Source organism: Patiria miniata, unplaced genomic scaffold (assembly GCF_015706575.1).
Source record: "Patiria miniata isolate m_02_andy unplaced genomic scaffold, ASM1570657v1 HiC_scaffold_7, whole genome shotgun sequence".
In the NCBI taxonomy this organism is placed as follows: domain Eukaryota; kingdom Metazoa; phylum Echinodermata; class Asteroidea; order Valvatida; family Asterinidae; genus Patiria; species Patiria miniata.
In genome coordinates, this window is record NW_024037074.1 from 18,289,747 (window position 1) to 18,311,143 (window position 21,397).

At 39.3% G+C, this 21,397-nt stretch overlaps 1 protein-coding gene across 1 annotated transcript in view; it reads left to right on the forward strand.

Moving 5' to 3' along the window:
• The window catches only part of LOC119745020, a 28,762-nt gene extending 7,579 nt beyond the window's left edge, over positions 1–21,183 (forward strand). The window contains exons 2-19 of the mRNA XM_038221244.1: positions 6,987–7,091; positions 7,697–7,834; positions 8,467–8,571; positions 9,705–9,906; positions 10,564–10,777; positions 11,921–12,101; positions 12,493–12,786; positions 13,841–14,171; positions 14,342–14,468; positions 14,959–15,144; positions 15,450–15,602; positions 15,846–16,218; positions 16,679–16,878; positions 17,151–17,321; positions 17,618–17,730; positions 18,119–18,387; positions 18,761–18,827; positions 19,291–21,183. Coding sequence (XP_038077172.1) covers positions 6,987–7,091; positions 7,697–7,834; positions 8,467–8,571; positions 9,705–9,906; positions 10,564–10,777; positions 11,921–12,101; positions 12,493–12,786; positions 13,841–14,171; positions 14,342–14,468; positions 14,959–15,144; positions 15,450–15,602; positions 15,846–16,218; positions 16,679–16,878; positions 17,151–17,321; positions 17,618–17,730; positions 18,119–18,387; positions 18,761–18,827; positions 19,291–20,263 — 4,202 coding nt within the window. The 3' untranslated portion in view covers positions 20,264–21,183. The remainder of the gene's footprint in view (positions 1–6,986; positions 7,092–7,696; positions 7,835–8,466; positions 8,572–9,704; positions 9,907–10,563; positions 10,778–11,920; positions 12,102–12,492; positions 12,787–13,840; positions 14,172–14,341; positions 14,469–14,958; positions 15,145–15,449; positions 15,603–15,845; positions 16,219–16,678; positions 16,879–17,150; positions 17,322–17,617; positions 17,731–18,118; positions 18,388–18,760; positions 18,828–19,290) is intronic.
• Positions 21,184–21,397: the final 214 nt, after the last annotated feature.

Genomic DNA, 21,397 nt, shown 5'->3' on the forward strand with positions numbered 1-21,397 from the left:
TAGTACTCTCTATTAAAATACAGACAAATTTGAATGTACAACTTTTTTTTCATGAGCACGGCGGACGGATTTCGGCCAATTTGCTGGGTTGCACCCATAGATGGCACTTTGTCCACTGATTGGTGGTTCTCGATGCACTACAGAGGGCGCTATTAATCCAAACCATGACGACATCTACGAGTCGACGCCCCCTACGATGATATTCACTGGCCCACATGGTCATTGAAATTCAATGTGCAATTACCACAGAAGACTATGCTTTGCTTCCAGAAGTCACAATGTCTCACATTTAGGCATATGCTCTCTCTGAGAGGAATATAAGTGTGGATCTAGAGGGACTAAAATGCTGTGTGGTCATTCAGAAAAACAAAAAAGAACCTTCAAGAAAACGACAACAAACAAACAAGACTTGAGCTCCGGAGTCAAAGATAAATGTTGGAACACTTAAAAAAAAATCCATTGAAATATAGTATACTTCGTGGGTTGTTTTAGGGTTTGAGGTCCCGTCTGTAATTTGCCATCTGCTACGTTTCCCTTGACTTTTGCCGTCGTCGGGGGGACCTGAGGGCTAAAGAAGCTGAAGTCCTTCTCCATTCTGGTCTGTCTGCGGCCTGCACCAGGACTTCTGACATAGTCATCATTTGGTCGTAATTCGTTTTTTTACCCATTTCCAACTGATTTCTAATCTAATCTGAGGCAATTTTGTCAGAGAGTTTTTAATAAAAAGATGTTATAATTTTACTCTTTAAAACAGTTGATAAAATTTTCATAAATTTATACTGGTTTGCTTTCTGAATTATGATATATTTCTTCCTGTCCTTTCATCTTTGCCGTATCCCGATAATTTTTGGACTTGCCCGCCGGGCTACTTAAGGAATAGGTTGACTAGCCCGCCGCTGTTTTGACGAGCATTTGGCTAGCGGGCTACCGCTAATTTCAAACCCTGTTTAGTCCATTTTACGGACCCGAAGTATAGGACTAAACTACATTGTATTTGTCAGATGTTATTTGTAAAAAAATAATAATAATAATTACTGGCTAGGTCTTGAGAAACATGGATTTTGAATGAGGTGATTTGTAAATATGTCCCTATATGTATGTCAAATTGAGAGCTGAATATTATTTAGAGGCTGCTGTTTCGCTTTATATTATAATATATGTTATTGTATTATCTGGTCTGTGGAGCATTTTGTGTTGTACTTTAATATGCAGGGTTGACAATCTAAATTTTAATTCCAGAGTTATAATAATTATATAGGCCCCTGTATTCGGTATACAGAGTGGGGAATATAAGGGGAAACCCCACTATTTTCCGGCTTGAGGCGTCGTTCAAGTACATTTTGTGTAGTTTTTTAGTTTTGCCAGTCGTTTACATCAGTTGTGGTGCGTGTTTCATTGTTTGCGTGTAATAAACACGTAGCAAAGGCACTCTCACAATGACCCCAAAATTATCATCAGCTGCAGTTCAGGGCCACTTTTTTGAAATGTGTTTTGAACCTGTCTGCCGATTTCATTTATTTCCTCAAGATTTGTGTACAATGTCTGACATAAAACTTTTTTTTTTCAATCAATCTCTGTCTGCGTAGTCTGCCGATAGTCTGGAAAAAAAATCGCTCTTTGTACGGGCTGTTTTTTCACGGCTGGTTGAGAGCTAGGCCTAAATACCTTTTCCCGTCGGGGTGAGTAGCACTTTATACAATGCATCGACATTTGTGAATGTTGGTCAATGTTTGTTCCCTTGTCGTCATGAGCTTGCCGTACCCGTAAGGCATTGGTACCCCAAATTAATTGTTCACCATAACGGGCACAATGCTTGTTTACCCGTTTACCTGTGGGTTGACTATAGGCCCTTTCGGCTCCCATGCAGGCATGCGTGCACAATTTATCTGGTTCATATTTACACGTTTGTCAGAATTTTGCCCAGGAAACGATTTCCAGCAAATTATTCTACTCTAGTACTTTCGCTAACAAGCTGAGTACATATAGACCCGGCAATGACGGTTATTCTAAACAATATAGCTCTACTGCCATTAATGCGATTCTCGGTTTGTGAACACTGAAAAGTGGCCGAATCGGGCTAGGCATATATATGAAGCTATTCTTCTCAACAAAATCGTCAGAAATAAATCAAGGGAATTTAAATATCAATCCAATTTTATGTTCTTTGCAATGTTGAAGAATTATCATCACGAATCGTTTATGGCTCAATTTCGCTGTTTACTTAGACCACTTTGAATGGTTCCATGAATTGACTGCTCCAAAAACTTATTTTACGCTCTAAATTTAAAAGATGATGAAAATTCACTCCGTTCGAGTGAAGATTCACTCCCACAGTCGGAAACTAGGGACTAAACGTTTTAGAGTGAAATTTGTTCAATCGTTAAGATCGAGTTTTCACTCGAGCTTAGACTGAAGTCGTTCTTTTTTTTCAGACTATTTCAATCGAATATGAGAGTGATTTTCATTCCAAAACGTCCAGTCCCTAATTTCACTCTTCCGAATTTAGAGAGTAACGATGAAACTTTATAGTGAACAAAATGGACCAAATTCGTAATTAATTGGCCTCGACCTGAACTAATAGGGAGTGCATGGGAAAACAAGAACAGAAGTCACCCGAGGCAAATAATTGGATATAAAGTAAAGTATAACCGTGACAGTAAAACTGCTGGAAGGGTATAAAATATTACAATAGGCCTACATTTTGGTTTATTTCATGAACAGGGTCTGAGTGTCAAGTGCATGGTGCCCTCCCACGCACTCCCTCCGAATTTTCAAATACGGTCGGAACATAAATCTTTCTGCAGTATTAAACTCCTCCCCCATTCCATCACATGACAATTTCTAGGTACGCCACATAATAACTCATGTGCGTCACTATACATGTCTTTATGCTGGAAATTGCGGAAGGTTTACCCGAAGCACACGGGTTCAGGAACACTGGGTTGACGTTGATCCCTGAACAACAAAAAAACATACAGAAACTAGTCATATTTATTTTGCCAACTCAACAAAGACCTGTGCGGGGGCCAAAACTCGCCAGAGAGTTGCAGCACTGTGCTGAAGGAACACAGCACTCGCTCATTGCGAGGTGAGTTGTATATCGTGATCTATTCATTTGTTATAAATCAATAAAATTAAGGCGTTTGTTTTGCCTTAAATAGCTTTTTTCCCCTTCATTCGTTAAACTAGTTCATGGGAATAATTTGATGCAATCAAGCTACCATGAGTCGTTTGTCGACCCTGCATGGTCATATTTTTATTACAGATTTGAAAAGAGCACAATCTCACCGTTATTGTTGTAAAAACTGCATGCTGATACCATCTTGTTAAAAAAATTATGGAAGTCGTAGCATCAAGAGATGTGATACAGTGATGTGATGAAGTGGCCCCATTTTGGCCTGTATCTCCACATGAAAATTCCCCACAAACGACTCATTTAGCTTGATTGCATAGTCTCGAAGGTTTTATTTCTAAAATTTGATTCCCAGACTGTGTGCAAATACACGAGTAAACAAGTGCATTTGTACGAGTAAATGCAAGTTTACTTTCACTGGTAATGCTTTCAATGAAAGAAAAAAGTAAACAAATTAAACCAGCCTTGGACAGCATTTAGAGAGTCTCCGTGATTGGTGGATGGCTTTGATTACAGTAAACGAAAAGCTTTCACGCGTTCCTGAATATTCGACAGGGGCTTTGTACAAACTTAACGGGTACGACACATCAACGGATGGTGGCTTTTTTTAGCAAACTTTGGCAGAAGTATATCCTTAGAAGTGGTATATCCTCGTCACAGGATGTAGAAATTGGACTCCCACACTGATCTGTACTATGTATTTCATACTTATGTTTTAATGCTGATAGCCACGAGATAAATTGCCATAGCGGTGATATCGGTGCGGGCGTTTATGGGCAGTGATGACTATGTACATTAACACTGACCGTCGCACATCCGATCCGACAACTCCGGCTTGTTTAAAGTCTATTATCAAAAACACAATTTCTTTTACAGGTTTGGCTTGAATTTGAGGCTTCGAACGGACACAATGTTGTTATTTTGTTGGATTGCAATCCTCATTGCAATTAATTTACCACCGTCACAGTGAGTGTTTCTTTCTCATTTTTTAATATACAAGTGTACAAATGAATGCTCATCTGTTCATCGATTTTCAATATCATTACTGAGCTACATTTATGCAGTCGGTTCGAAGTTCCGAATAGTATTATGTCGTAGTCTCTCAACATTAAACGTAATAACTCTCAAATGACTATTGCCTGTAGCGGCCTGTAGCCAAAAAAAGCTATATGGCCAGGCCATACGTTTACCAACAACAAACATGATATAATCTTAAAGCAGAAGCTACGTGCTTTTCACTGTTACCTTGGTTGACCTTCCAGGATCATGCAGCGTTGAGCTCCATTGTCTTGAAGATGTGGTGCTGTAAGATAACACCATGCTTTTTTGCTGGTCAACGTATTGTCTGGCCATACAAATGCTTTAAAATAGGATGACATTTTTTAAACACCATGTATATAGTACAGTAGACCTATACATTGTACGTCCAAACATAAATACGCGTTTATCATTAAAACAGCGTCGCATTTGTCAACATTTTCCAACTTGAACTTTGAAAAAGAAAACACCAAAATGAGCATGTACTCTTGTAAAGGAACGCAATTCGAGCCTAAATTATTATGTATATTTTTTTCGCATAAATAATTAGTCTCCGAGAACAGCGCAACCCACAGTCAGAGTTTAGACCCCCTCCCCCCTCCTCGAACCTATTTCAATTTTTCAATGTCTTTCCCTGTTGCCGACAAAAGAACAAATCGAACTCCTGTTGCCAACAAAAAAAGCTTATGTTGACTGCACTATTAAGTAGCAAATTACGTCGGTATAATAGTTCAGTCGTTTCCAATAAAGCATAACAACCTGCGTATCACAGTGAAGTTAGTCACACCAATCTAGAAGAAAATGCTTGATTTCTCTTTAAACTGAAAGTTACATTTTTTTTATCAAACCCCCAATTTTCTAGTGCCACGGTGTGTTCATATAGCTGCACGCAACGTTACACTACAGCATGCTGGTTGGTTTTGAGATGTACTAGATACAGGTTTGTTTCATCTACACTTTCCAAATGTTCTGAGTGCTGTTCCTAGGCCTAAACAAGTACACGCGTTTTCCATATAGCCTATCATCACCATTTTCGGCAATATATCACTCTCATATTCAAACAAAGCAGTGTGAGAATGATACAATATTCAAGTTTAAAATAATTTCTTTCAGCTTCACCCAGCTGTACTTTTGTGTGTATAGGCTACCTTCAAGTTCAATACGGCAAACGATTCGGCCTTAATTACAACACTCTTGTCTTCTTGGAAAGAATTCCATACACTCACGTCAGTTATCTGCCACCAAACACATTAATGTTCACCTCACCTTGTGATTTCACCTAAGATGAATCCAGGAAGCTCTGGCAATGTGAAGACATTTTCGGGGAAATGTGTTTTTACAGCACACTTTGGATGTACACATCAGCTCGGCAGCATTGGTTATTGATGTATGCGGTGCGCGTGACGTGACATCGACAACGCACTATACCCATACCCAATGATAGTGCAATATGTCATCATGAATATTTAATTTGTCATGAATATTTAGTTTATTAAATTTTTGATTTATATTTTAAATACATCAATCTGTCGTTCGACTAGTGTAGCGGATAAGGCTGGAGTGATTTAATAACAAGACTCCAGGTTCGAATCCTGGTGAAGTAAGTAACTGGTAAATAAAGGGGATTGGAGGAGGGTAGAGAGTGAGAGTCGAGGAGGGAAAATAGATGAAAGAACCACAGAAAGTAACTTTTTTGGGCTTGAAAATTGACTGAAACGTGACATACGTGTATGGAAATCTTTCCGTATTGTTAATTGTGAGCTCACTTTGGTCATGTACATTTTTTTGTATGCTGAAGTAAACACTTCCTGTCTGAAGCATTAAATATGTGTACTCAGTGCTCCTAAAAAAACGTGGGTTTTTTTCTTCTAGTAACGAATGTTTTCTTTTAACGAAAACAAAACTTTATTCCAATTTTGGGCGCCTCAACTCTCTGAACAATGAATTTCAACCCGCCTGCGAGAGCCGAATTATGTCTGGCAGCAAGAAATAATTATTCAACACCAAAATGTCGAAAATTGGCGGTGAAAAGTAAAGGTAATTTGACTTATATTTTGGGGTAGACAAAGTGAAGTTGGACAAGACGTATTCTGGCTTACTTTTTTTAATTAATTGATAATAACAAAAACTAATTTAAAAAACAATTAATTGAAAAAAGGTTTTTTAAGAGTACTTGTATTGTGACCTACAATCCCGGCCAAAATGGTTGGGACACGTCACAATAAGCATACCCTCTCCCAGTCTCCCTCCCCCAGTCCACAACCTCCCTCTCCACATCCAATCCACGGTACATACATTCAGAAAATGTAGTAAATTTAAGTCTATTATATCCTCGTGCCGTGCAATAAATTCGATTCATTTTCTCAACGTACTTTCAATTCGAACGTTTCCGTTCACCCGACAAAACCACCTCTTTTCAACCCTCTTATAGTTTCGTTTGATGTTTCATTCAAAAGTAACTTATTTTTGTATTGACAGGATGATGCTAAAAGCATATAATGACAGCCAATAAAACGTACTGGTAAATCACAAAAAGTGTGTTGTCTTAGATACAAGCATTTCATTTATTTGTACAGGTATACAACCTGCCACCAGTGTTGCCCAGGATGGACCGGAAGTACATCAACTGATTGCTCAACCCGTAAGTTAATTGAATCCTCAATTTACAAGTTAAGAAACCCCTATTTTGTATCGTATGAGTTGTTAACATAATCTGGATGGTATGCTCTTCTACAAGTCGCATGCGTCATGAAATGAGTTTCCACCGAACATAATAAAACTCATTGTTTTCTATACGCTTATTGTTGGTTCTTAGCCATCTGTTTTGGCAACACTGACTCGTGTCCCAACGGAGGGGATTGCACAAGTCCTGACCACTGCAGCACCTGTAACCGAGGCTTCTTCTCTCCACGATGCGATCGTGAGTGGTCATTAAAAAGCTTTTTATGACATGACATCATTTTGACTATTGAAGAACAGTAACTCAGACTGATGTCGCGAAGGACACAGCCATTGATGGGACCGAACAAAGTGATTCAAAATTTGAATTTTGAGAGGGTGTATAAAAGCTAGTTTATTTATAATAATGTAGAAGACCTTTTTGGACTATTGCTATCAAGTGACTTTTGAGAGATATGTCAATGAGTTCCTCGGCCGAGAAATTCAAACTGAAGTTAAACACAATCCTGTTTCGTAATAGCACGTTGACTTAAATCAATAGGTTTTTCCCTTCACCGACGTATGAACACTGTACTCTCAGTGTACTCAGTGTGTTATACCTCCCGAGTGAGAAAAAAAAATACCTCCCGAGTGAAAGTTGGGAAAAATGACTCGGGTGGGACTCGAACCCATGTCCTCCTGCATTCTAGTGCAGACGTCTTTAATACCACTTGACCACCGAGCTTACGGGATCGGTTGGCTGGTTCGAATCTGATGTACATAACAGCGGGTACCTTGACTTAACTTCAATTATATTACGGAGTCGTCGAGTGGTGACTAAATAAAAACTGTATCTACTTCTTGTAGGGTGTGCAACCATCGCGAACTGCCCTGAGGTATTCTGTAGCACTTCCTCGGACCAGAGATGTGATCGATGTGATGGTGATTATGGGTCAGCGCTGGGATCAGCGTACAAGAAGAGTGCTGATATGAGACGATGCATTAGTAAGTTCCCATCTTAAACTACATCATCACTTTCATCCTAAATCTCATCCTGAACCTCACCCTAAACCTCACCCTCAACTTCATCCTCAGCCTCATATTCACCCTCATTTTCATCCTTAACCTTATCCCGGACCTCTTTCTCAACCTCATCCTCATTCTCAACCTCTTCATCCCCATCCTAAACTTTATCCTCATCCTAAACCTTATCCCAATCTATTCCTCATCTTAAACCTCTTTACCATCCTCAACTTAAACCTCTTTACATCCTCAACCTCATCCTAAACCTCATCCTCAACCTCATCCTTAATCTCCTGATCATCCTCATCCTAAACCTCATCCTCAACCTCAACCTCATCCTCATCCGTAACGTCATCCTCATCCGTAACCTTATCCTCATCCTAAACCTCAACCTGAACATCTTTCTCAAATTCAACCTTATTATCATCCTCTTTCCCCATCGACTGCTGCTGCTGCTGGTTATTTTTCTTTTCTGTACCAAAAAAATATGTTGGTAAAAAAATAACAATTCCTTTGTAGCGTTGCATTTTCGTTTTGAATTTATTTTCAGTTAAAGACATTAATAGTTCGCAGTTTACTAGCTCTGATGTGCAAATTTGTGCCTCTTATTTCAGAGCAATGTTCATGGAGGAGTGACAGCAATGCCTGCTACCCAGGATCCTGCACAAATTCCCAGTGCACATGCAGCAGTGGATTCTCAGGCACTGACTGCAGAACAAGTGAGTTTGTAGTGTGTTTACTGCTTTTAAAGTTTGAAAGTCATATCAAATTTCAGTTTATTTCAATGAAAATCCAAGATGGCTTCTTTAGCAAACTTTATTATTCTTATATTGTATTATGAACTCTGTTCATTTTCAACTTACTTACATTTACAGCATGTGCCTGTTCATGTATATTTATGTTTGAAAGGATTAACTGCTCGATCTTGATATGCCCATCCGGGTTGATAATCCTACACTGTTGTATTGTAGCTGACAAAGTTCCAGACCAGTAAATAGACTGCCACTGACCTAAGTGGTAATAACGCGCACTTCCCAAAATAATTAAAAATACTCACAACTATCCAAGCTGTTCAAGACACACTCCAAATTAAAGCTCATTTCATAATCTTTCATATTCTGTTCCATTTTTTTTGGGGGGGGGATTCGATTTTTGGGAGAAATGTGCATCCGAAATGTCTATTCAGGACTAAAAAATAGTCCTGAAGCCCAACGCCATTTTGAAAACGATGCCTCCGCACCATTGCAAAATATAGCGCTTTTGGTGCCCAATTTCATTTAAATTTCACAGAATCGCAAGCTCACAATCCTGTACACTGCTTCCAACCCTTCTTGTTTAACAAACCCTCAAGTTCATGGCCCACAAAATGCTCTAATACTGAAGAATTTGAAGGCATGCAAATCGTGATTTGGTCGGCGTAGGCAATTTTAGGCCTAATTACTGGTCTGGACCAACAAAGACCGACCAAAAACTCTACCCTAATTCCCTATACCGCCCTCTGCCCTAAAATCAAACTAGATATTTCGCTTACTTTTCACAATTCAGATCATATAACACTTTTTTTTTTACATTGACATCCTCAATGACAATACTATCAAAAACATATTGTGTCAAATAGTGTGTCCAACTTTACCAAAATATGACCAGAAAATCCATAGTTTTAGAAACGATTATGATTAAGGATAACACAGCAACCTAGACCAGAGAGATCTGACTCCTGGACTCATTGATAAAGTTGAAAACACTGCGACCCTGATTACGTTTTGCTTTCATTCTACATTGTCGTCTTTTTTAAGTAAACACGAAAGAGTACCCATCCTGACATTGTGTTTGAATTGATTTGCGACTTTAGTGGGTATCAGTCAAGCACCAGTCATATCCGAGCACCATGCCACCCTGATCAATGGGACGACAACTCAAGAATCCCTTACAGACACTGTCTACACCAACGCACGAGACTTTGTGGGATTGAGGATCAACTGGACAAGTTCTTACCAGCCTACTGGTCTACCAGACCCTAGTGGCGGTGGACATCCATACATCCAAAGCATTAGGTTTGGTATTGTTGGGGCATTAGTCACAGCCTATGTGAATCGTAAGTTAAAATACATGTCCTTTTAAATTTTATAAAAGATGAAATAATTTGACAATAATACATGACAACAGCCAATTGGAAAGCAATTTGAGGGCTGGGGATGTTAGTCAAGTACAAAATAATTGGCGACATACATGTCCACGATGTGTACAAGCGCAAAAAAGGGACTGTGTATCATTTCTGTTTCATGTACACAACAATATTTAAATAACAATTTTAATGAAAATACCGTCCAATAATCAAAAGCATTTTCAACCTAATTGGGCTCTTAAAAAAAGATATTTATTGTTCCCCATACACTAGGGGGTCAGAGTGTTATGAGCTTGCGGCATTGTACAACATCGACAGCGGGAAGTCCTGTCAATCGAAACCATCCTGCTACAAACCTGGTATCCTGTGATTTCACTATCAATTTGAATTACAACGCCTGGACACCAGCTACAGGAGATGTGTAGGTCTAAACCTACTTTTGTCAATTTAATTTCCAAACAATGGCTTTGGGACATTGTATAGAGCAAGGGGTATGTGTTGGAAGATTTTTCGTCACCTAAACCAGTCTCAATGATGAGTTGCAAGGAGTTATCTTTCTGAATTCATATTTATCTTTCTTGTACAGAGTGAGATATGATGCATCTTCAACAAGTGGCGGCTACATGAAACTCTATGACAGGGACCATTTAAGCAGAATCATCACACGCTACTTCAGTGGCAGGACAACCACTGCCTCTTCAAATTTCACCTTTGACTTTGTAGACCCTTACCACTGTGTGGCTGATGGCAGAGCATGCCGTAGGACCATGCTGGATACACAGAATGATGTTACCACACAGGTTAGATTCTCGTGTAGCTTGTTCGGTGATGGATGTAGAACACAATGTTGATCGATGGAGAGAGGTTAATCCAGGCTTTTTTTTTTTTTTTAAATAAGTAATAAGGTTTGTCTACGACTGTAATATAGACCTTTGTCATGCTGCCACCATTTCGGTCGTGTTCCCTGTGTCCAGTGATGATGCTGAGTTCATGTTTTTTGTGCAGGGGGGAACCGGTCTGTTTTTCCTTCCGGCCTCGTTTTTGGTTGAGTTGATTTGGGTTAGATGAAGTCAGGGTGGCCGCAACATGATTTCGGTCTTTGGGGTTCTGGTTTTTTTTTTATATCCATGTAATTTTATTCCTGTTTTTTTAATAATATGTTTCGCTTTTGGGAAATCCTCGGGCCTGTTTGTTTTTAATATTTTTATCTTGTTTGCCCGATAATAAATAAATAAATAAATAAATAAATAGTCGAGGTCTCCAGGTTTGGCTTTGCCTAACAATCGGTGTTCATTTGATGCATTCTAGCAACCATATTAAACATATGTAAACTGCTTATTTGAGCCGGAGTATAATAGTTGGCACTATAATATACATGGTGGTAAAAGAAAACACCTCATACTTCCACTACTGCAGAGACCTACACTATTGATATAATATGGATAAGAAATTTAGTTGTAAGGAAAATGATACCAAGAACTCCCGATTCGGTCCAGTGGGTTTGATTCCAGTGCCATTTTTGTGAACCATAGTCAGGTGCTCTAATTAGGATTATCGCACACAGTGAACAAAATAAACCAAATAACCCCTGACTTTGCTTCACAAAAGTGACGCTGGAATCAAAACTACTGAACTGAATCAGGAGTTCTTGGTATCATTTTCCTTCTAACAAAATTTCCCAGCCATACAAATCAATGGTTTAGGTCCCTGGATTTTGGAAGTATGAGGTTGCGGGTTTTGGTTTTTGTTTGTGTTTTTAACACTCTGTATTGTTGGCCATTGTATTATGTAGACGTCAACAAGGTAATGTATTCCCAATGGTAAAATTTGTTATCACCATGCTGAATACAAGGAATACTATGCCCTGTTTGAGTTTAATAAGATACCTAGTGTTTTTCCCATGACTGTGTATCTAAAAAAATTTAACTTGATTTTCTTGATAGGAACGAATCTCTGTATCTTGGCAAGGCTGGACAGACGATCTCGCTGGCATAAAAGAATACGAACTTCAAGTGCGACAGCTGTCTGGTAGCCATGGTAACAAGCTGACAGAAATTTTTGACAGTCCCGCCGCTTATTCCGGAGTAGCACGATCCGGTCAAAATGTCACTTTGCCTCATCCTGGTAGGTTAGGTTTGGCGAATGTATATTCAAAATGAACAATATAAAAGCATTGGTGGAATGTGCCTATCTCTCTATCTGAAAACGTTAAAGGTTATTATTAGTTACCCATTCGCAGATATAATGCTAAAACCGCACGCTGTAAGTGTGTGATTTGTGATACTTGGGTAATTTCAGATACTGAATTTAAAAAAAAAAGAAAACTTCGTTAGATTTTTTTGTCATCCGTCGTATAAGAGAGTGATGTAAAAATATATATATATATATTTATAGGCCTATATATAAATATATTTTTAGTGAGGCTTCTTATATTTATAATCTTTAAATCAGAATCATACAGTGGAATGAAACATTATTTAAAGATCTCTATGCTCTTTCTTCTCCTTCCTTACAGGCGTTTATTCTGTCGTCCTCAGTGTTGTCGACAATGCCGGCAATGTCAAACAGAGCAGACGCTTCGTGTTCTTTGACGACGATCCAGACGACATAACCATTCAGAGTAATTTCTCCCTGTGCGTGGTCTCGGCGACTGAAGAAACCGACTTCGTGTGGTTGACCAATCTAGACCCCAGCAAAGGGGCGACATCCGTGCAGCTTGATTGGACAGGGCATTTCGTCAATGAACGTCATCTCAACCAAGGATGGTTGAAGCCCATTGGGTCCTATGTTGGTGGTACCATTGATTCTGGTGAGTTTAGTACATTGAGTTCTCCCAGGTTTTACACTTTAAAATTGTGTATTGATAAACAAAATTTCGCAGATTAGAGTTTGTATAATTATAGTGTATAAATTGCTGTCTTGTAATGACGATGTTTTTGAAAGGGGATAATTTTCTGCGAAAGAAGAAGTCTCGACAGTCAAAACTCTCATCTGTGTTTGAAAATCTTTTGGGGGCTAAAGTGCATGGTTTGCGTACAATCGTGTACACAAATTATGTTCTGCACAATTTGCATTTCAGTAATTCGTTACTTATTTTATTATTATTTTATTCCATATCTTCGGAAAATAGTTAAAAATCTATTTTAAAAAGAAAAATTATGCGGTCTAGACAAAAGTTTGTAAAAGCTGTCATCAAAGATGTGTCAGACCAAAAAAAAACATTATTATATAGTTTGGATAATTACTATAACATCAATAAAAAAAAATTAAAAATCCATTATAAAAAAAATATCCGCCACCCAGATTTTTTTTATAGACAAACAAACAAATTATGAACAAACAAACAAGGGGACAAGAAGGGCAAGTATAAGCCAACACAGGAGAAAGAAAAATACGCAAAAGACAGATTACCGAAAATACTGTTAAAAAAAATTAAAAACAAGGATATTCAGTAGCACCCACAAAAAAATAATACAGTGATAAGAAATTAGAGCATACCAGATCAATCGAGAGAAAAAGTCTAAGAGCAAAATAGTTAAAATGCAACTGGAGTAAAACATTTGCATAATAAGATGGACAAGTAAAAACAGGTAAAAAGAAAGCCAGGATAAATATGCAAAATAAAATGCAATTTCCCCAAAAAAAATGCTGGGATACACGAAAAAAAAGTAGTGTACCACAATAAAATGTCCCATCTAAAATGTCTCAATAGAAAGCAGAATCAGTATACAGTATTATGCTGGTATTTAGGCCTAAACATTCTACCACACTTATACTTGTAACTCAATTTAAACATTCTACCACACTTAACATAGCTTTTACAAATAGATTTGTATTTAAGTATTATGACATTTTTCTCGTAGATTATGATCAGCACTTTGGGAAGCGTGGCCGTGCAGCCGTCCCTAATGCCCTCGGTGTAACCAAATTCCGCGTCTTATACGACATCGACCACAGTGGTGGAAGGAACCCCGTCAACGTGAGTGATGACAACTCGGACAACTGGAGTAGTGAAGGCACAAACACACAGGCCAACTATAACCTGACCCTAGTGGATGGCGATTCCATTCGGTTCTGGGTGGAGGCCAGGGACCTAGCCGGTCACTTTGTGAGAGACAGTGTGTTGGTTCACGCTGATTCATCTCCGCCAGTCATTGAAGACTTGTTGTCAGTACCAAAATTGGCGGCCATAAGGTATGTGAAAGCCGCACCGAATTAAACTTGACTTTGTTTCGTTTCAAGTGGGTTCGGTCTTTGCTCTCTGGTCTGGTTTTGATGTTAGACACAAGTTTGGCTATGGTTTTGGCCGACAGTGTTCTTCATATAAAGTAATTAAAAAGCATCAATGATATTTTCATCATCAGTGTGGAATGGAGGACTTACGACATTCACAGCGGAGTAAGGACCATCGAGTGGCTTCTCTTTGACAACCACACTGGCACCGAGATGGAACATGGCAGCCAGACAGTACCGTCTAAGAAAGTCAATACGGTAAGGCAACTGAGATATTGTACCAAATTGAGTGAGCTGGGCCGACAAAGTAAGCAAAATATCAAATCTTCAATATGAAATTGAAAAAAGAAAAGGAACATTAAAAATGTTGGATCCTATTTATTTACAGAGACCCTCACCCAATTGACGTTGCCCCGAAAAGAATTTTTCATTTTCATTTCTAAAAAAAACCCTGAAATGTTCAAATATTTTCACAATTCGCCCTTCCCAAATTCCTCATATTCTTCCTGGCAATTTCATTTTCATTCCATTTTTACAGAATGTCTCAAGATTTCGCAAAGTCATGTTTTCGAAAAGTACTCTTTCCGTTACAGTAAGAGAAATCCGTGGTACAAAAAATTACTTTGTATGTGTCTTTCGAAATGCTCTAATGGTTTATAAACAATTTTCTAACATTTATACTTCAGTAAGATCCCATTGCAATAAAAAAGATCTTGCTTTTTTCTCCCCCCCCCCCCCTTCCCCTCAGGACGTTGAGGACTGTGATGCTGACAGGTGCTTGTGTATCCCTATCGGCGACTGTTATGATGCGGACTACGGGATCCGCATAGATGCATCCAACACTGATGGCAACTTTGACTACTTCCTCACGTTGACTGTCACCAATCATGCGGGACTTGCATCATCCAAGACAATCAAACTGAGTGAAATTTTAGTGAGTCATTGTTTGTCAAAGAAGAAGTGCTCATTTTGCATGGTCTCTCTCTCTGCAAAGAGTGAATTTACCTCAGAGTAATATTTATATAGAAAAAATGTCTTTCCCATCGTCCTTGGTTGTCATTTCACTGGTATAGTTGGATCTACTAAATGGGTTTATTAAAGTGTATGAACCAAATGACTGTTACCTGTGACCGATCCGATAACTGACTCCGTTTGCAGAACAAAAATTTCAACCTAAACCCAAACTCAAATTAATAATCTCTTTCTATTTTCTTCTCCACCTTTTTACTGACTTTATAGATAAACAGTATGGTAACTCAAGATAATGTGGAGCAAACAGCTGAATTTCTCGCCACATTGACCAATGACTCGTCTTCAGTCGATGACAATTCAGTAGCCTCTGCCGCTGACATTCTGGATAACATTGTGAACATTCAAGACACGTCGCCAGAGGTAAGCTACACAAGAGACTCCAATATAAAGATATATAAAATGATTAAATTGTTCCATTCGCTTAAGATAATACTTTGTGTACGAGGTACTTGCGAAGGATATCTTTACATTGTAGTTCATTCTTAGTCACGAAGCATACTACATAAACATCCTTTTGTGCAACCCTTAAGCTTGTTTGTCAAGCTGACGAGCGAGCTTTCGCCACAAAAAGTTGTATTCTAGATCTGTGTAACTGTTTTGCAGGTGACAGCGAGTGTTGTCAAGGTGGTCAACAACCTCCTTCAGGTTGATACCAAGAACTTCAACGACACGTCAAGGGTGGCCAACTCCTCCTCCCGCGTTGTCCAAGCCTTGGAGAGGCAGATCTCCAACGTCCTCGCGGCAGGAAAGAACGTCAGCGAGATCACGACCAGCGTCGCTGTCGTGGCAATGAATTTCGACCCCGAGTTACTCAGCAACGGGGTCGGGTTTGGGGCTATTTCTGGGGGAAACGACAGCGATTCCCTGGCCGATGACGACATTGGTGTTTACCAAGGTTCCGATGTTGAGATCCCCTTGGAGGAAGTGGAAGCATCCATAGAACTCCCTGCAGAGATACTGAAGAATCGTCCTCCTGGTAATTAGGCATTTACAAGTTGGGACAAACCTAAAATTCAAATCCAAAAGAACAAATACAATAGTTTTCCCTGAGAATTATCTGATGGAAATAGATTTGGAGAGTTAAGACGCAGTGTCATTGACATTTTACTGTCCGTTTTAATTTGTCTTCTAAACTTTCTGATACACTGCTCTTTGATACAGCATGACTGTCTAGGCTGTAACTCTGAAAAATGTCAATTTCTCAAGAAATGTCCAAAACCTCATCTATATTCTTAAAAAAATACGCAAATGTACAGACAATTGTAACTGTTGAAAAGGAAACATATCAATAGATATTTAGAAATTGATCTGTTTTGTGACTGTATGGCTTTAGAAAATCACATCTATGGTTGGGACGAAGCATTGAGTATCAAACCATACGTTTTTGTTTTAATAATTCTCTGCTTTCATCTCTATTCGTTTTGACTGGCTATCAGGCAACGCCGTGCCCATTAGTTTTGTCATGTATGACAGCAGCAACCTCTTCCACTCACAACTGATAGACAACAGTCAGTCCACGGACTCTCCCCGTACCATCGGCAGTCGAATCGTATCTGCCAGTGTGCTGAATACTGTCATCAATGGCCTCCCACCAGAAAGTCCCGTGGTCAACGCCTTCAACCTGCGAGTAAGTCAGGTAAGACTGATATAGCTGTATATAAATGTTATACAGCTTGGGGACCAACGGGTGTTTCAGAAAAAACAATGTAAAAACACCTGTGCGAATTGCTCCTTCCAGCTTGCAGCTAATATTTAGTTCCATCTCATAGTACTTACAGAAAGTGTGAACATTAATATAGTTTAACATTCAATTTAGGGCTGCACTGCTGAGACGAAACTATTGGCAATGATCACAGTCATTTTCATGATTCATAACTATAACTTGAAATAACTTTGTGTCAATAACAGGTGACAGGTCCCAATGAAGACCAAAATCAATTGGAGCAATGTGTCTTCTGGGACTTCAATCTTCGTGACGGCATCGGTGATTGGTCAGCTGAGGGCTGCAGGAAGGGATCTACTGTCAACGGGCGAACTGTATGCCTATGTGACCACGCCACCAACTTCGCTGTCCTTGTGGTAAGACAATCTATACATTTATTTTTGACTGACAGTAGGGCCTAAACTTCTCAAGTGTGATTACCTGGAGGATTCCCAAATAGCATTGATTAGTACTAGGATATGAGGGGCATGATTGGCATCATGCATGGACGTAGAGAGATAGTTAGAGGTGGAAACTAGTTGGCTCTGTTTTCAAGGATGCTCTTAAAAATCCGATGCCCTAGGGAACTTCACAGTATTTCGGGCGACATGGAAGCTCTGCATGCATACTTTCACTATCCCATAATGTTATTCTTTCGTGTGTTCCTTCGCAGAATATTCACGGTCAGAAGTATGCCAGTTTTGCCTTGGATGTCATCAGCAAGCTTGGATGTAGTGTCTCTATCGTGGCACTCGTTGTCACCATCCTCATATATTTGGCCATAAGGTAATTGATGCACCTTGAAACTTTGTGTGCTAACATTGCCGATTTCAAGCAAGATCTGATTGAGGTGTAGACAGTGTATTCCTGTTGACCTGCTCATGCCTCAACAAAAATCTCACATTTGGACACACCATGTGGGAATACTTTCTCAGATTAAGAGAATGGTTCTGAAAAGGACCAGAGGTATGAAATTGTAGACCAGAGTTTATAACTATCTGGTTCTTTTCAGAACCGTTCTCTTAGTTTGAAAAATTATTCCCATATGGTGTTTCCGCACAACTTTCATTCAAGCTTCAAATCTTACTAATCTCACATATGTTTTGCAATTTCAGCTGACGGGTAGTTTAGTCATTTTGTGTCACAGAATGTTTCCCCATTAATCCAACAATAGGTCGTTGAGATCAAAGACAGCCAGCCGTATCCTCATCAGTTTCTGCTGCTCCTTGCTGCTCCTGTACCTCGTCTTCTTGGCAGGTGTCGAGAAGACCTCCTCCTCCTCCCGCGCTGGATGCATCGCTGCAGCTGTCTTGATGCACTACTTTGCCCTGACCTCCGTGGCATGGATGGGCGTGGAGGCTGCTAATCTGTACCTGAAGTTGGTCAAGATCTTCAATGCTGACGTGGAGCACTTCATGATCAAGGCGTCCTTTGTAGCCTGGGGTAGGTATCACAGCATAAATCACTTATGAGACATAGGGGAAATGCGGTGTATTTGCACCAATTGTACCGGGAGGCCAATGAGATGAAACACACATTTATCTATGCACCTTCCATACGTAGAGACAATTATAAAACTTGATTTTCAAGGACACTTTATCCAATGGATTATGCACAATCTATCACTAAAATTTTGAGGACCTCTATTTGGGATATGTTTGATCCTCAAATTCATACTGAAAACCTAAATATTTTAGTTTTGTCATGACATGATTTCTTACTTGTTAACATAATTATATTGCTTCTCCCACTTTTTGAGCTGCTGTAAGTCATCAACTGAATCATTTCAATATTTAACTCCCTTTTAAACTTACAGGATTCCCTGCACTAGTCATCACTGTGATTTTGGCAGTGGATCATGAGCAGTACGATAATGAACACAGGTACATGAATGGCATACATCTAATTTCCAACAAGTTGTTTTGAAGATATCGGTGTTTGGATTTTGGGGGTTCTGCTTGTTTCAATATTGAAACACACAAACAGGTTATTAACCACACATTCAATGTGCCAAGAAGATTATAATTCTCTTTGCTCCGTAGCCGATTATTTGGGAGACAACACAAGCCACCATGTATAAGAACATGTCTGAATCTGAATAGTAGAGTTGGCAAGGCATCCACCAGGAAACATCACACCAAATGGCATTTTAGGGTTACTCTAATGGGATCTTTCAGTCAGACTGCACAAAAGTAAAAATCGTTATGAAGCATAAACTATACCGATGAAATCTCACTGGATGGGAAGCCATTGTCTGTCCTCATAACACGAAGTCATAATTGCAGTCTCTACCTAGCTGCCCGAAGACTGTGGGCTGACATTATTGTTATTATTTGTACCCTTTAGTTGCTTCTTAAAGCCTGGGGCTGCCTTCTACTACGGCCAGCTGCTTATCATTGGTATCATCCTCCTGTTCAATGTTGTCGTGTTCTTGCTCGTCCTCCGTAAGCTGACTTGCAGTGCGAGCAAAATCAAGGACACCTCCGAGAGTAACAGCAAGCGAGCTAAGGTCGTGAGGCGCCTGCAGAACATGGCCTCAGTCTCTGTCCTACTGGGGCTGACCTGGGTCTTCGGTTTGCTGTCCATCTTCGAGGCTTCCAGTTCCGCCTTCCAGTGGATCTTTGCTGTGGTGAACTCCCTCCAAGGCCTGCTCATCTTTCTGCTGTTTGTCGTTCGCCAGGAGAAGGTCCGAGAACATGTGAGTAACCTGGTGAGAGGAAAGAAGGAGGGACACCTGAGCAGCAGCCTCCGTACTGGTATGTATACGATTAGCACCAAAGGAGAGGGCAGTTCCGTGCAAGATCCATCGACTAGTAAGAGTGTGAGTGATAACATGAACAAGTCTAAGAGCGCTAAAAATGTGATTAACGCAGCAACAACTTCTAATGGTATGAGTGATGACACGATCAAGTCTGACAGCGCTTTTGAAAATGGGATTTACGAAACAACATTTTCTAAGAGTGTCAGTGATAACATCAGCAACTCTGACAACGCTTATGAAAATAAGGATTACGAAACAGCAACTTCTAAGAGTGCGAGCGATAACATGAACAAGTCTGACAGCGGGAATGAATATGAGCTTTGCGAAATAACAACTTCTAATAAGTGTGCGAGTGATGACATGAACAAGTCTGACAGCCCTAATGAATATGAGGTTTGCGAAATAGCAACTTCTAATAAGAGTGTGAGTGATAGCGTGGACAAGTCTGGCAGCGCTAATGAATATGAAGCTTACGAAACACCAACTTTTAAGAGTGCAAGTGATGACATGAACAAGTCTGACAGCGCTTATGACAATGCGATTTACGAAACAATCTAGGCCTACTTAATTTCCCCACCATGATGTGATTCTTGACATTTTGATTTTTGGACGTGTCGGGTTTCTGGTCGAAACAAAAATGTCAGGTTTGGGCTATGAGCATATACGCACAGATCTTCCCAACAAAATTTGATTTTGATAAAGGCCTATACAACTTTATACTTTTGCTGACATTTTATTAATTTTACATGGGTGAGGAGTGTTTGAAATTAAAGGTTATCACTTTACAAACTTGTATAATCTTTGAAGTACATGTAGTTGAATGACGTTTATAATGAACGATTTATCTAACCAAGAAGAAAAAGTAAGTTTCTGAACAATAGCGAAGTGAGGTTTCATTTACTGTTCGGAAAGGTTGTGGTTGGTACAAATTTTGTAGTACATTTATAACCGAAGAACTTGAATTTAGCTTTGGAAGAAAATGTTGGGATATCGTTTGTTTTAATGTTTATTGTAAGGTGTGTTTTTCTCACTGGGATGCATTTAATTGCTTTTTGGGAAAAGTAAACCAGGAAAAGTAAACTGCTTGATATTTGTTTGGTATAAAAACTGAAGTGATGCTAGTTGATTGATACATTATTCAATATTTAGTTTAAGGCCGTATATACTCAGTGTTTAATCAAATATTTTTACTGGATTTGTGGTGTATAACGAAAATTCACATACGGTCACATAATGATATCCTTTGTACACAGTTTTAAACATAATTGCTGAAGAGAGATATACATAATACACAGATGATTGAGTTTGATATTTGGTTGCTATAAACAGTAGTGCTAGTTCATTTATATATCATTTTATATTTACTTTAAGGCCGCATATACTAAGTATTTAATCAAATATTTTTACTGGATTTGTGGTGTATAACGAAAATTCACATACAGTCACATAAGGCAAAAAAAAAGTCTCCGGGTTCTGGTATGCGCGCTTCGCCGTAGCCATGCGCATCGGCAAAATGAAAAAGGTTTTTTTTCAATGAAAGATGATGTCTCAAACCCGCCAAACTCACTGGTTTGACTGGAATCCTGCTGCTGCACAATTTTAACGTGTTTTAAAATGGGGTTATGATCGAAATTAAGCTTTATGTGGCCTCTCTGGTCTCCCATAATATTTGCACTAAAATTAGTCGGGCAT